The 15,764-nt window shown below is 47.5% G+C and overlaps 1 protein-coding gene across 1 annotated transcript in view; it reads right to left on the minus strand.

The window, feature by feature from the left end:
- Positions 1 to 293: 293 nt before the first annotated feature.
- Positions 294 to 15,764, minus strand: part of mep1ba (meprin A subunit beta a) — a 54,300-nt gene continuing 38,829 nt past the window's right edge. Inside the window, exons 12-15 of the mRNA XM_043687642.2 lie at positions 15,503 to 15,685; positions 8,272 to 8,446; positions 6,461 to 6,671; positions 294 to 1,478 (exon numbers count right to left, since the gene is read on the minus strand). Coding sequence (XP_043543577.1) covers positions 1,464 to 1,478; positions 6,461 to 6,671; positions 8,272 to 8,446; positions 15,503 to 15,685 — 584 coding nt within the window. The 3' untranslated portion in view covers positions 294 to 1,463. The remainder of the gene's footprint in view (positions 1,479 to 6,460; positions 6,672 to 8,271; positions 8,447 to 15,502; positions 15,686 to 15,764) is intronic.

Consider the following 15,764-nt stretch of genomic DNA (forward strand, 5'->3'; position numbering starts at 1 on the left):
GAAATGTATAAGATCCAGAATGGTCTCTACAGGGTGGATATGGAGAGGATGGTGCCTCAGACGGGTGAGTTCTGAACGAGGGGGCACTGATTTAACATTTGGGGTCACTCTTTCAGGACAGAGCTGAGGGGAACTTCTTTCTCTCAGAGGGTTGTGTGACTTTGGAACTCTCTGTCTCAGGCGGCAGTGGAGATGGGGTTATTGAATATTCCGAAGGCAGAGGCAGGAGTGGGTGGGAAGTAGAATACATAGCAAATTTTCCACAACCTTATTGAATAGCAGAGCAGGCAGATGGGCTGAATGGTCTACGCCTGCTCCCATTTCATATGTTCACAAAGCTGTGGGTCACCAGCACGAAAACCTGTTCAGAGTTTATCGCAGAGGCACAAGGGGGCAGAATACAGCAGCGGCAGGCTAGGGACCAGTGCACCGACAATGACTATCCTGTCAATCAGTAGTGGCTCAGTGGTTAGCACTGCTGTCTCACAGCACCAGGGACCTAGGTTTGATTCCAGCTTTGGGTGACTGTGTGGAGTTTGCACATTCTCCCCGTTTCTGCGTGGGTTTCCTCTGGGTGCTCCGATTTCCTCCCACAGTCCAAAGATGTGCAGGTTAGCTAAATTGCCCATAGGGTTCAGGCATGTGTAGGTTAGGTGCATTAGAGTAATGGGAAATGGGCTTAGTGGGTTACTCTTCGGACAGTCGGTGTGGACTTGGTGGGCCGAAGGGCCTGTTTCCACATTACAGGGATTCTATAAATGTAGCTGGTTGCTATTGTGTACCTGATCACTAAACTACATCTTGTTAACTTCAATGGACTCTTCTGGTTCGACCAAGGGGTGGCTGCCTCAAACCTGACTGAGTGGGACCCTGTGATTTCTGACACTGCAGGAAGACAGCAGCAGCAAACTCTCATCATTGCAGCCATGTAATGGGCTGGTCTCATGAGCTCAAACAAACCTTAGTGCGTACAAGATGGAAACATGGGCCATTTCATAAGTATCTATGAAATTGGTTGGCACAATTAATTGCGCAGTTAGTGGCCTTCACGAAAGTAGCTCAGAGACACTGACACTGAGTGTATTCTCTATAAGATTCATAATGAGTTGAGAATCCGAGTAAAATCACGTTGACTTTATATACATTTGTAAATCTTGTATTCATTTCAGAAGGCACAATCGCGTAATTTAGTAATCCCTCCTGAAATGGAGTGTTGAATATTTTGGTATCTTAGTTCCTCTAGCTGCAACCTCAGCTTATATCATTGTTACATTATTTGGAATTTTGTTTGGTTGCGTCATAAAGCCAGCCCCCATGTTCCCTTTTTCCAATTTTCAAACAGAATGGGAAATATTCTTGAAGCAAAAGCACTATTTGCTATTTGATTCGTTTTTGTCTTCCATCGCCGTTGCTCGACTCTTTCAGTGGCTTCGCAATGCCTGAGGAATCCCGTTCATGCATTCTCACATCGGGGTTTGCTGTAAAGGCAATAATGGGTTAGACTGAGCAGAACGGTTGGAAAACCAGCAACAATTTGTACAACCAAATCAATCTGTTCAACAGACTGCTTGAGCTATGTACTGATTGGAATGAGGTCATAGACTATGAGTTCCCTGATTGGGGCTGTTAACCTGATCCAATCAGGGAGCCCTGGCTGACACATATAAACAGGGGTGTCAGGGGTTCTGCTCACTCTGAGAGCTGGCTCTGAGGGAGCTGGATCCAGTGTCAAGGTCTCTCCACATGTAAATAAAGGGGGACCGGGTGATAGGATATCAGCCTCTATGGTGTTATTTCAAAATGTGTGCACTACCTGAGTTACAGATCAGTCAGGAGGAACAGAAGGTGTGGTCTCCTTTAAATGGGTTATCCTCAATGTCGAAGGAGAGCAGGATGTAATTAAACAGTCATACAACATGAAAACAGACCCTTCGGTCCAACTCATCCGTGCTGACCAGATATCCTAACTCAATCTAGTCCCATTTGCCAGCACTTGACCATATCTCTCTAAAGGTAAAACCTGTCTCTTTGTTGGCTACGTAGAACAGTCGATCTTCTGTAATTACACCGGCACCACTCCCCACCTCTTCCTCCGCTACATTGATGACTGCATTGGCGCCACCTCGTGCTCCCGCGAGGAGGTTGAGCAATTCATCAACTTCACCAACACATTCCACCCTGACCTTAAATTTACCTGGACCATCTCTGACACCTCCCTCCCCTTCCTGGACCTCTCCATCTCCATTAATGACGACCGACTTGATACCGACATTTTTTACAAACCCACCGATTACACCTCTTCCCACCCTACCTCCTGCATAAATGACATCCCGTATTCCCAATTCCTCCACCTCCGCCATATCTGCTCCCAGGAGGACCAGTTCCACCACAGAACACACCAGATGGCCTCCTTCTTTAGAGACCGCAATTTCCCTTCCCACGTGGTTAAAGATGCCCTCCAACGCATCTCGTCTACATCCCGCACCTCCGCCCTCAGACCCCACCCCTCCAACCGTAACAAGGACAGAACGCCCCTGGTGCTCACCTTCCACCCTACCAACCATCGCATAAACCAAATCATCCGCCGACATTTCCGCCACCTCCAAACAGACCCCAACCACCAGGGATATATTTCCCTCCCCACCCCTCTCCGCCTTCTGCAAAGACCGTTCCCTCCGCGACTACCTGGTCAGGTCCACGCCCCCCCTACAACCCACTCTCCCATCCTGGCACCTTCCCCTGCCACCTCAGGAATTGCAAAACCTGCGCCCACACCTCCTCCCTCACCTCCATCCAAGGCCCTAAAGGAGCCTTCCACATCCATCAAAGTTTTACCTGCACATCCACTTATATCATTTATTGTATCCATTGCTCCCGATGCGGTCTCCTCTACACTGGGGAGACTGGACGCCTCCTAGCAGAGCGCTTTAGGGAACATCTCTGGGACACTCGCACCAATCAACCACACCGCCCTGTGGCCCAACATTTCAACTCTCCCTCCCACTCTGCCGAGGACATGGAGGTCCTGGGCCTCCTTCATCACCGCTCCCTCACCACCAGACGCGTGGAGGAAGAACGCCTCATATTCCACTTCGGAACACTTCAACCCCAGGGCATCAATGTGGACTTCACCAGTTTCCTCATTTCCCCTTCCCCCACCTCACCCCAGTTCCAAACTTCCAGCTCAGCACTGTCCCCATGACTTGTCCTACCTGCCTATCCATCTTTTCCACCTATCCACTCCACCCTCCCCCGCCCCCAACATATCACCTTCATCCCCTCCCCCACACACATATTGTACTCTATGCTACTTTCTCCCCACCCCCACCCTCCTCTAGCTTATCTCTCCACACTTCAGGCTCTCTGCTTGTATTCCTGATGAAGGGCTTTTGCCCGAAACATCGATTTTACTGCTCCTTGGATGTTGCCTGTTCTGCTGTGCTCTTCCAGCACCACTATCCCATATCCCTCTAAATCCTTCCTGTTCATACCCATCCAGATGCCTTTTAAATGTTGTAATTGTACCAGCCTCCACCACTTCCTTTGGCAGCTTATTCCATACACACACTACCCTCTGCATGAAAAAGTTACCCCTTAGGACCTTCTTACATATTTCCCCTCTCACCCTAAACTTATACCCTCCACTTCTAGACTCCCCACCCCAGGGAAAAGACCTTATCTATTTATCCTATCCACGCCCCTCATGATTCTGTAAACCTCGATAAGGTCACCCCTCAGCCTCTGATGCTCCAGGGAAGACAGTCCCAGCCTGTTCAGCCTCTCCCTATTCCTCCAACCCAGGTAACGTCCTTGTAAATCTTTTCTGCTCCTTCTCAAGTGACAACATGTTTCCTATCGCAGGGTGACCAGAAATGTACGCAGTATTCTAAAAGTTGAAACGTGCACTGTGGACCGAGGCAGTGAAAGAAAACTCCATTGACTCCGATTTCTCTCCACAGATGCTGCCAGACCTGTTGAGCCTTTCCAGCAACTTGTTAAAGAAAACGAAAGCTGGCATTGCCCACTCCTCTTGCCCAACCAGTGACTAATGTGTGACGGCAGTGCTGAGTGCTGAACTCAGAGATAATCGAGTGTGGTTGTGATACTGTCGGAGCGGAATGCCTTGCCAGCAATTTACGGCCCCAAATCCACCCGTCCAGGACAAGGGGGGTTCTGCTGGAGGCTATGGAACTGAGTCTGTCAGGGGGCCTTCCTGCTGTTGTGGGGCGACAATGGAATATCAGTGCATAGTTCAAGGGTTGAATTTGGGGCAGGATCTAGTAAAATTGAATCCTTATGCCAAGGTTTCTGTGGTATTGGGGAGTGGGGAAGGTGTTGAGAAGAATAACAGGAGCTTCACCAGTTTGATTATAGGGCTGGCTGGTTATAAGTAAATGTAACTAATGCATAAATTACTAGAGAAACCTAGCAGGTCTGGCAGCACTTGTGGAGAGAAAGCAGAGTTAACATTTCAGGTCCAGTGACCCTTCTTCTGAACTGATGGTCGCTGGAAAAGTATGGTTATGTGGTGATGACAAGGGGTTGGGGGTGGGTGAGATGGAAAGGAATAAGCAGATGAGTGGAGACAGAGCCCAGGGCGAGAGAAAGACATTTAGATTTTGATTTAGATTTTACTGTCACGTATACTCAAGTACAGGATTACATGGGGAAAAGTGTATAAAGTCACCTTTACAGTGATTAGTGTATACACAAAGCATCACAACCAGCTGTGCTTTTCCAGCACCAAACTTTTATGACCTACGGCTAAGCCACCTAGCCTGCACATCCCAGAGCACTATGGGTAATTTAGCATCATCAATCCTGCACATCAGGAACAAACCCACACAGACACGGGGAGAATGTGCAAACTCCACACAGACTGGTCCCTGGGGTGAACGGCCTGTCTGATGTTGCCAGGCTGGGTAAAGTGACCCTATATTCTTTGGAGTTTAGAAAAGTGAGACGTGATCTTGAAGATTCTGTGGGGGGTTGACAGCGGCAGGCACTTTCCCCTGGTGACTCCAGAATGCAGGGGCGCACTGTCAGGGTAAGAGGCTAGGATGAGGGGAGATGGCTTCACTCACAAGGTTAAGAATCTTTGGAATTCTCAACCCCAGAGGTGCTGCATTGTGGAATAAACTTAAAGCTGGGATTGACACATATTTGTTCTCTCAGCAACTACGCAAGAGAATACACAGTAAGCAAGAACATGTGGGTGGCACGGTGGCTCAGTGGTTAGCACTGCTGCCTCACAGCGGCAGGGACCTGAGTTCAATTCCCACCTCAGGCGACTGTCTGTGTGGAGTTTGCATATTCTACCCGTGACTGCGTGGGTTTCCTCCGGGTGCTCCGGTTTCCTCTCACAATCCAAAGATGTGCAGGTCAGGTGAATTGGCCATGCTAAATTGCCCATAGTGTTAGGTGCATTAGTCAGGGGTAAATATAGAGTAGGTGAATGGGTCTGGGTGGGTTATTCTTCAGAGGGTCGGTGTGGACTTGTTGGGTCCAAGGGCCTGTTTCCACACTGTCTAATCTAACCTAACACATTGATTGGGTTTGATGAAATGAAAGATCTTGTTTATACAAGTGCGCAGGTTCCTGAAGGTCGCAGTGCATGGAGATAAGTCTGTAAAGAAGGCCTTTATTGGCAGAGGTATAGAATACAAAAGTAGGATAAAATGATGAAACTGTACAAGTCACGGGTGAGACCATGGCTGGAGTGTTGTGTGTGGTTCTGGTCACCACATTACAGGAAGGATGTAATTCCTGTGGAGAGAGAGCAGGGAGGATTTATGAGCATGTTGCCAGGGCTGGAGGATTGTAGCAATGAGGAGAGGTTGGAGCAGAAAAAGCTGAAGAGTGACATGAATGAGGTGTACAGAATTGTGAGGGGTAGGGATGGAGCAGACAGGAGGAACCCGTTTCCCTTGGCACAGAGTTCAAAAACCGAAGGTCACAAATACAAGCTCAGTGACACAAGGATTGGAGGGGGCCGTTTTTACACAGAGGGCAGTCTGGAATTTGCTGCCTGAGTCGGTGTTGGGGGCAGAGACCCTAAACTCTTTCAAAACGTTCCTGGATCTGCACCTTCAGTGCTGTAAGCTGCAGGGCTATGGGCCATTGGCAGGGAGATGGGATTAGAAAGGGAATCTGGGTGTCACTGGGTCAGCACGGACACAATGGGCTGAAGGGTTCCCCTTCTGAGTTGTATCATTTCCACGGGGGGTTCAATGGTTTTAATGGAATCCAAGGATATGGGGAGCAGCTGGCAAAGTGGAGTTGAAGATCAGAAGGATGTATGGAAATACAGAAAGGACTCGATGGGTTGAATGGCCTGCTCCTCTCTTTTTATTTGCCAGTGTATATTTGCCAACTGAAGCAAAATAATTGAGGTTAGAATTCACCAGCAAAGTATGCATTTAAATGTTAAGTTGTCATCAAAACTATTTCAAACACTCACATTAGTTAGATTTGTTCCGTGCTGTCCATCATTCTTGTCCATCTTCTTGTGGTATTTCTGTCTGAGGCAGTACACACTGACCACAGTTATTATCAGCATAACCAGGAACACAACAACAGACGAGATCGCTGCTATCATCACGGTGTCTTCCTGTTTGCTGTGGGTCTGACAGTATTTACCAGAATACCACCAATCCTCACCCGTAAGGCACCTGGAAAAACCAGTGGCTCCGTAACAGATCATGAGGGGGATAGAAAAGAGCTTCTTTTGTTTTGGATGATGCCTAGTGCAGTGTACTCATCAACTTAACCCATCTGGGTTTTTCCTAGACAGTAACGTTCAGTCGTGTGTGGAGAAAGGGGAGGGTGGGGGTGTAGTTGAGACCCGGGGTCTTGGTCAGTGAAATCCCAGTCTCTGGATCCCCTCTCAGGCCCAGTCACACTGCTGAGGCATGCTGGGAAACTCCAAGGCCCCCCACCCTCACAAGAAGCAGCCTCACTGACCCATAAAACCACCATGAGGCAAATGGGCCAGTCAGCAAATGGGAGTTGGAGGAGAAAGCCCTCTGTTGGATCCTGCTGTGCCTTTCTCAAGCACGGCCCTTTTTTGCAATGTGGAAGCCCTGACTTTTATACCACCGCCCCCCCCCCGCCCCGACCCAGTCAGTATCCAAGAAAATGGCAGTCTCTGGGTGGCAGTTTTTTGTTGCTGTGGCAAATTTCCACAGTTGGGTCTTAGCTCAGTTGGCTGGGTGGTTGGTTTGTGAGGCAGCGTGATGCCAATAGTAGGGATTCAATTCCCATTACCAGCTGAGGTTATCATGAAAGCTTGTCCTTCACAACCTCTCCCCTCGCCTGGGGCATGGTGAACCTCAGGTTAAACCATTAATAGTCTCTCTCTCACTCTCTTCCTAAAGAGAGAGCAGCCCTATGGCCTGGTAAGACAGTGGTGGTGCAAAAACCTTTGCAGTGATTGGCTAATCCTCTTTCTATCCTGCCTCTTGGGCAGAGAGGGGTATCATCTTCAGTGGAAGGGGTATGTTGAGAAAATATAACACATCCACACTCACCCCTTCCCCTGCCAGCCCAGAACACCTTCTATCCCTCCCCCCATGGGGTTTTGGGAAAATCCAGTTCCCAAGACAGACATTGCCCTTTGCCTAAGGCATTAAACCAAGGCCTCTCTATCAGGGGCCACTCTTTCAGGATAAGTTCATAGAATTCCTACAGTGTAGAAACGGGCCCTTTGGCCCAACAGGTCCACACCAACCCTCCGAAGAGTAGCCCACCCAGACCCATTCCCCTACCCTAATACTCTACATTTACTCCTGACTAATGCACCTAACCTACACATCCCTAAACACCATGAGCAATTTAGCATGGCCAATTCACCCTAACCTGCACATCTTTGGATTGTGAGAGGAAACCTGCAGAGACACAAGAGGAATGTGCAAACTCCACACAGATAGTCGCCCAAGGCTGGAATCGAACATGTGACTTGGCGCTGTGAGGCAGCAGTGCTAACCTCTGAACTACTGTGCCACCTCAAGTTGTTTCCCCAGTCTCCTGGCCACCGAAGATAGAGGTACATGATCCAGTCATATTCGCATTGCTGCCTGTGGACACTTGCTGTGCACTGATTGGCTGCTTCGATTCCTACATTGCCATAGCGACTGCGCTTCAGAAGCGCCTCATTGGCTGTCACGCGTAGACGCAGGATGCTATCAGGATAAATACTCTCCTTTGTTCATTACAAATGAGGAGGTTACTGTAATCCATCTCATGTTGAAACAATAACAGAGAAGGTGTTACCTGCAAATGGGTTTTCCATCAGACACGGTGCAGATGCCATCGTTTTCACATTTAAAATCAGAGCACAAATCTGGAGCGCTGGTCTCTGGCTGAGTGGTCGTGCCCGCGGGAACAGTTGTCACTGTGGTTGTGGGTACTGATGGTGTTGGCTGGGGGCCAACAAGATGGGATACATCTAATAGATCAGAAAACAAGATACGTCAACACTCAACACAAACGATCCGTGTCGAAAACACAAATAAGAAGCAAAACACCCACGGTTTCCGGGGACTGGAAATAGAGGAACAATAAACAGGGAAAGTCCCAGTGGGTGACAGAGGGAGAGTGAAGGGGAGGGGGAATGAGAGAAAAATGGCAACCCTGGGGACTGCACCCTCTCAGTACCTGGCCATCAGGAGCCAGCCTGACCCACAGGACACTTCCCACTGTCCGGGCATTAATTCCAAAAGCTGCCCGCCAACTGAGTGACCAGCAGCCTTCCTACCCCAGCACGTCCACCCAGAGGGGGTGGTCTTTGCTGGGACTGAAGCCTGTTTCCAATACATAAAGTTTGGTGTGGCTTTGCGGGAATGGGGCAGGGGTGGACCACTGACTAGCAACACCCCTTTTTTCACAGCTTGGAGGGCATGGGGAGCAAGTGGAGTGGGAGGGTGTGCTGGGGATGAGGGAGGGATCTGATTGAAGGTGTACAGAGTTATGAGACGTATAGATCATGAGAATCTCTCCCCCATGAGCTGACGTTTTGCAGACCAAAGGGCATAGTATTATGGCGAGGTGTAAGTGGGTTGGAGGGGATCTGAGAGTGAATGGTTTCACCCAGACGGTAGTAGGAATATGGAGTGTGCTGTTCGATGGGGTGGAGGCAGTTACTCTCGCAACATTTGAGAAGCATCAAGATGAGCGTCTAGGATGCCAGAGCACAGTAGGCTACAGACCCAGTGCAGGTAAATGGGGTTAGTGTGGTTTGGGGTTGGTATAGACATGATGGGCCGAAGGGCCTATTCCACTGCTGTATGGCTCTATGACAAGCCAGAAGGGTAGAAGGATGGGGGTAACCCAGGATGGCAGTAATATTTTAGAGATTGGTACCAGGGAGCCCATGAAGGAGGAGCACCCCAGTTCCATAACAGCTAAAGCTGGTGGCATGGTGGCTCAGTGGTTAGCACTACTGCCTCACAGCACCAGGGACCGGCTTTGATTCCAGCCTCAGGTGACTGTCTGTGTGGAGTTTGCAAATTCTTCCCGTGTCTGCGTGGGTTTCCTTTAGGTGCTCTGGTTTCCTCCCACAACCACAAAGATGTGCAGGTTAGGTGAATTGGCTGTGCTAAATTGCTCATAGTGTTCAGGGATGTGTAGGTTAGGCGCATTAGTCAGGGGTAAATTTAGGGTAAGTAAATGGGTCTGGGTAGGTTACTGCTCGGAGGGTTGGTGTGGAAACAAAGGGCCTGTTTCCACACTATAGGGATTCTAATTGTAATTGCAATGACCTTGGCATGGGTCTGTCTCCCATTGCTCCTGAATATTGTCCTCAGCATCCAACTGTAACACCGTAGGAGGAAGCATAGATTCGCCATTAAAATCCTTCCTTCTCGTTGGCATTGATTCCAACAACTGATATTGTGTAGGGAAGGATTCCCTGTCGTAGAAAGGCTCAATCCTGACAACAGTGACTAGGTTTATGCCCTAGGCCTTCCAAGCAGTTACATTCCATCTGAGATCTCATGATGGTCCCTTGTGTACCTATGAGTGTGTTCACATTGTAACTGCGGAAAAGATGGTGTTCGATTAGATTCCCCACAGTGTGGAAACAGGCCCTTCGGCCCAACCAGTCCACACCGACCCTCTGAAGAGTAACCCACCCAGTCCCATTTCCCTCTGACTAATGTACCTAACGTTATGGGCAATTTGTTAGCATGGCCAATTCACCTGGCCTACACATCTTTGGACTGTGGGAGGAAACCGGAGCACCCAGAGGAAACCCACGCAGACACGGGGAGAATGTGCAAACTCCACACAGACAGTCAACTGAGGCTGGAATCGAACCTGGGACCCTGGTGCTGTGAGGCAGCAGTGCTAACTACTGAGCCACCGTGCCGTCCCAGTCTTGTGGTAATGTCCTGTCTCTCAGACTCAAGTTTACCCCACCGCCCCCTCAGCTCTAGAGGTGTGCAATCACATCTCTGAACCGCATGATTATTGCAGACAAAATACTCTCACACAGCTTTGTAACAAACTCAGGATGGGTATAGCAATGGTTAGCACTTCCCTAGAACATTGCTTTATGTTCTGATGGGCAGGCCTTTCAGGTAGTAACTGTCTTATACAACAGTAAGCTCCCAGTATCAGCAAGACTAGGTCGTGCTCTTGACCTAGAAGTGTCCATTAGTCCACAAGTTGGCAGGCCATTGGGATCATCCCCATCCCCACTGGTAAAATTACATTGGAAAGTGGACTGAGCATCCGTGGACATTTTATGAGCTCACCAGCTGCAAATCCACCACCAGGGGATCACAAAATCCAACACAAAGTTTCAGGAGGTGAATTGTGTGCAGCCCTCATATCTGATCCAACACACTAGCTCAATTGGCTGGATGGCTGGTTTGCAAAGCAGCATGGGTTCCATTAAGCAGAATGATACCACAGTGTGGGTTCTATTCCCATACCAGCTGAGATGACCATGAAGGACTCTCCTTCTTAATCTCTCACCTCACCTGAGGTGTGATGACCCTCAGCTTAAACCACCACCAAACTAGTGGGCGAGACTATGGTGCCTTTGCCTAAGAAATTGTCGTTTTGTTTTGGAAGTTGTGTTTTAAGATAGAGACAAACAAACTGCACCTGCTAGAATCCAAGGTTAACAAGCAAGAGGCTGGGAGAACACAGCAGGCTAGGCAGCATCAGGAGGCAGAGAAGTCAACATTTCAAATGTAACCCTTCAGGACTGGGGGTGGGTGTGGGGGAGCTGCAGGTAAAGGGGGTTGGGGGGCGCAGGGTGGTGAAGTGGGGATAAGTGAAGTCGGGTAGAGGGTATGGCCTCGTTGGTTGATGGGAGGAATGAATCCGGTTGGTAGCTGGAAGGAGGAGCCAATCAGAGGAATGGAAAGGAGGGGGATGGACCGCTAAGAGAGTCAGAGGATGGGAAGGGAGGTTATTTGAAATTGGAGATCTCAATGTTGAGTTCTCCAGGCTGTAGGATACCCAGGCAGAAGATGAGGTGTTGTTCCTCCAATGTATGGTCTGATTCACTGTGGCAATGGAGAGGCTGAGGATGGTCATGTTGGAAAGGGAATTAAAATGGGTGGTGACTGTGAAGTCCAGTCGGCCCCTGCAGGCCCATCTGAGATGCTCAGTGAAGCTTTCCCTGAGTTTAAGTTTGGTCTCCCTGATGTAGAGAAGACCACATTGGAGTTTTAAGATAGAAGCAGAGGCACTTTGGCCAGTTCTGTGATTTCTTTTTGAAAGGGTCAGAAAGTCATTTTGAAACAGATACATTTTTGCTCAAAAAAAAACAAATTAGCTGAGCAAACTGTGTGGCAGGCTCTGGTAGTGTTAATGGATAAAGTTTTATATTGTTGGGTTTATGACAGACAGAGTAAACACATTAAGGCAATTTGGTTTTGACTTCAAAGCAGAAAAGTCGATTTTCTGAATTCAGTTGAAAAGAGCTCAGGAGGGATCAGTTCAGGAAAGAACAGTATTTTCTCCTGAAAAGATCAGAGTCGGAGGAACTAATCAACTCAGCAGCAATGTTTTCTAACATATGGGGTTTCAGATCTGGGAGAGCTTATTAAGTCTTCAAGTTAGATTAGAATAGATTAGATTCCCACAGTATTGAAACAGGCCCTTCGGCTCAGCAAGTCCACACCGACCCTCCGAACAGTAACCCACCCAGACCCATTTTACCTCTGACTAATACATCTAACACTATGGGCAATTTAGCATGGCCAATTCACCTGACCTACACATCTTTGGACTGTGGGAGCACCCGGAGCAAACCCACGCAGACACGGAGAGAATGTGCACAGACAGTTGCTCGAGGCTGGAATTGAACCCTGGTCCCTTGCGATGTGAGGAGAAAGTGAGGTCTGCAGATGCTGGAGATCAAAGCTGAAACTTTATTGCTGGAACAGCACAGCAGGTCAGGCAGCATCTAGGGAACAGAAGATTCGACGTTTCGGGCACATGCCCTTGCTATGTGAGGCAACAGTGCTAACTGAGAAAGGTTAGAGCTGAGAATTGTGGAAAAAGCATCTCCACAGTCTCTTGAGAAGGAATTAGAAAACTAAAGAGTTGAAGTTGGAAGATAATCTCTCTGGGATTGGATGGGGTTGTGATGCTTGTGTTAAGAACTTTCTGAGCTATCTCCGAGAACTACATCGTTTCTTTTGCCTTTTGTGTCATGAACGTATATCTGTTTAAGAGCATTCTCATGAGAATATGTTTCAGTCAAAAAAAACACTTGACCACTGCACCAAAAAGTACACATGATCTATCAAGTCAGCTTTCATATTGGGATCAGACTTGGCCAACTGTACCATCAAATGGGATCATAACAACATGTGCAGATTATTTCAACCATTAAACCTCAGTCTGTGGTACTGCTCATCCTCTTGCTTTGCCAAGAATGACTTTATTACCATGTCTACAAGATGATAGTCATTAACCAAAGTGTTGACTTAGTCAAAAATGGTTTACAGGTTTAATTAATTATGTGAATTTATTCAAAGGTAGGGTTGCGTATCGTCATTTACTAAACTGGGAATTACAGACATTACAGGGATGTTTACATGTCCTTATTTTCTTAAGAAATAGAATTAGCCACTTTCTATTTACACTGTCAATGCTCCTTATAACCTTATACACCTCTATCAGGTACTGTTTTGGTCTGCACCTCACCAATTATTATAATGCCATCTGCGAGATGCACTACTGAAATTCACCAAGGCTCCTCCAATAACACCTTCCAAACCCACAGTATCTTCCCATCTGAAAGCAGGGGGAGCATCAGATGCATGGGATGACCACCTCCTGCAAGTTCCCCTCACCATCCTGACTTGGAAATATATAATCGTTCCCTCAATGCACTGGGTCAAAATCCTGTAACTCCCTCCCTAACAGCATTGGACCTACAATACATGGACTTACAGCGGTTCAAGAAGGCAGCTCACCACCACCTTCTCAAGGGGTAACGAGGGACGGGGAGTAAATGCTGCCCTGTGATGCCCATATTCCATGAGTGAAGAAAAAGATATAATGGTACTCCAACAGATGCACACAAGAAAGTGCAAGGAATACACTCGAACTGATGGTTAGAACAGAGACAAGATTAGAGTGGTGCTGGAAAAACACAGCAGGTCAGGCAGCATCCAAGGAGCAGGAAAATCGACGTTTCGGGCAGGAGCGCTTCATCAGCCCTTCATTCATTCCTGAGGAAGGGCTCTTACCCGAAACATCGATTTTCCTGCTCCTCGGATGCTGCCTGACCTGCTGTGCTTTTCCAGCACCACTCTAATCTTGTCTCTGATCTCCAGCACCTGCAGTCCTCACTTTTGCCCCGATGGTTACAACAATCAGGAAACATTGATGAAGCCAGAACTGTTTTCTCTTGAAAAGGGAAGGCTGACAGCTGACTTAACAGAAGCCTTCAATAGCGATTTAATAGGGTTGACATAAAGAAGATATTTCCATTGTGACAGACCTCACCGAATAGGTAGGAATTCTGGAGAAACTTCCACCTGAGAGTGGTGAAAATATGGAACCTATCAGCAGAGGAGTAGACGAGGTAAAAAAATGCATTGGCCAGAAAACTGGTTAAAGACGGAAGGGAATGGGGAAATCAAGGGTTATGCTGATCGGGTGGGATGAAGGAGAGTGGTTCGAGGCTCATGTGGAGCATAAACACGGTGTCAATCAGTTGGGCCAAATGGCCTACATCTGTGCTGCGTTTGATTGGATGTAATTCTTTGTAGAGCAAAGTTCTTAAGACCCTGGTGATATGAGTTAGACCTAGTCATATTAGTTAGACCCTGGTGATATTAGTTATACTTGGATTAAATTAGATAGATGCTGTTCTGTCTGATTTAAATGATTTGATAGTCTGACACTAGAAACATTTCTTAGTTGGTACAGGTGGTACAGTGGTTAGCACTGCTGCCTCACAGTGCTAGAGACCCAGGTTCAATTCCTGCCTCAGGCGACTCTGTGCGGAGTTTGCACATTCTCCCCATGTCTGCGTGGGTTTCCTCTGGGTGCTCCAGTTTCCTCCCACCATCCAAAAATGTGCAGGTTAGGTGAATTGGCCATGCTAAAATTGCCTGTAGTATTAGGGGAATGGATCTAGGTGGGTTGCAGGTCGGTGTGGACTTGCTTGGCCGAAGGGCCTGTTTCTGCACTGTAAGTAATCTAATCAAGTCTTTACTTACTTTGATGTTCTTGACTCACATGGGAAAAGGTTGCAGACTGGTTGTCAAATGAACTCTGATTGCCTGTGGCTGGTGAATGGGTATGGAAGTATAGATGACCAATCTCCCGGGAAACTTCATAAAGTTTCCTTTTGTTTGCAGAGTGCACATATGGAAATATGATGTTTCCAGTGAACATAAAAGAGCAATGTTATGAGTTTGGCTGAGGATCTTAAATTTGCTCTTAGTGTCAGTATTAATGCGCTTAGCATTGTTCAACAAGTGCTATCTAAACACAGAACCAAATCTGATTGGGGCTGTTTTATTTTGGGTTTTACACATATGAGGTTCATGTTTCCAAAACCCATAGCAAAACATCTACTATTAGAAAATGGGCAACAGTTGCTGAACAATCCCAAGTGCGCTAACAATAACACTAAGAAACCACTTAAGAAAAGCAGCTGATCCCATAAAATGGCTCATTTACCCTTTGTAAATGTAACATACACTCACACAGAGTGACCTATTCTCCGCAAAGAAAAGGAAAAGGTTTGACGCTGAATTACCCTGGAAGATGGGGAGTGTCTTGTTCCATTCTGCTTCCTCTCTGGCAACGCCTCAGTCAAAACCGAGGTGACTTGCCAGCCAATCAGAACCTTTCTGTACTGTGTAAGTGGTTGCAATGGTTTGAACTTTTGAATTTTTGAAGAGCACAAGATGAGAGGCTTAGGCAGCATGACTGTCTTTCCAGCAAAATTTTAAACCCCCTTCGACCATATGGCTGTTCTTGAACCATAAGATGAAAAAAGGGCGAGAAAATACAATCATACCTTCCATGGTCAACAGGAAATAGGCATCATCTCCCTTGATGAACTCTCTGCTTTTCAATCTCTCATGGGATAAGAATGCACTGGTTCCACTTCCATGTCCCCGATAGTATTTGGTGCCATCAGTATCTGTTACTAAGACTCCTACTTTGTCAGGTCTGTCCCAAAAGTAGGATGATTGGTCAACTACAAAGCAAAGTCAGACCACAATTAACATGAACAGCCAAAATCTGAAATGAATGCAGAAAGACTAATGAGGATGTTA

The sequence above is a fragment of the Chiloscyllium plagiosum genome, unplaced genomic scaffold (assembly GCF_037043375.1).
Source record: "Chiloscyllium plagiosum isolate Xiang-an unplaced genomic scaffold, Cpla_swu_hap1 HiC_scaffold_4, whole genome shotgun sequence".
Classification (NCBI taxonomy): Eukaryota; Metazoa; Chordata; class Chondrichthyes; order Orectolobiformes; family Hemiscylliidae; genus Chiloscyllium; species Chiloscyllium plagiosum.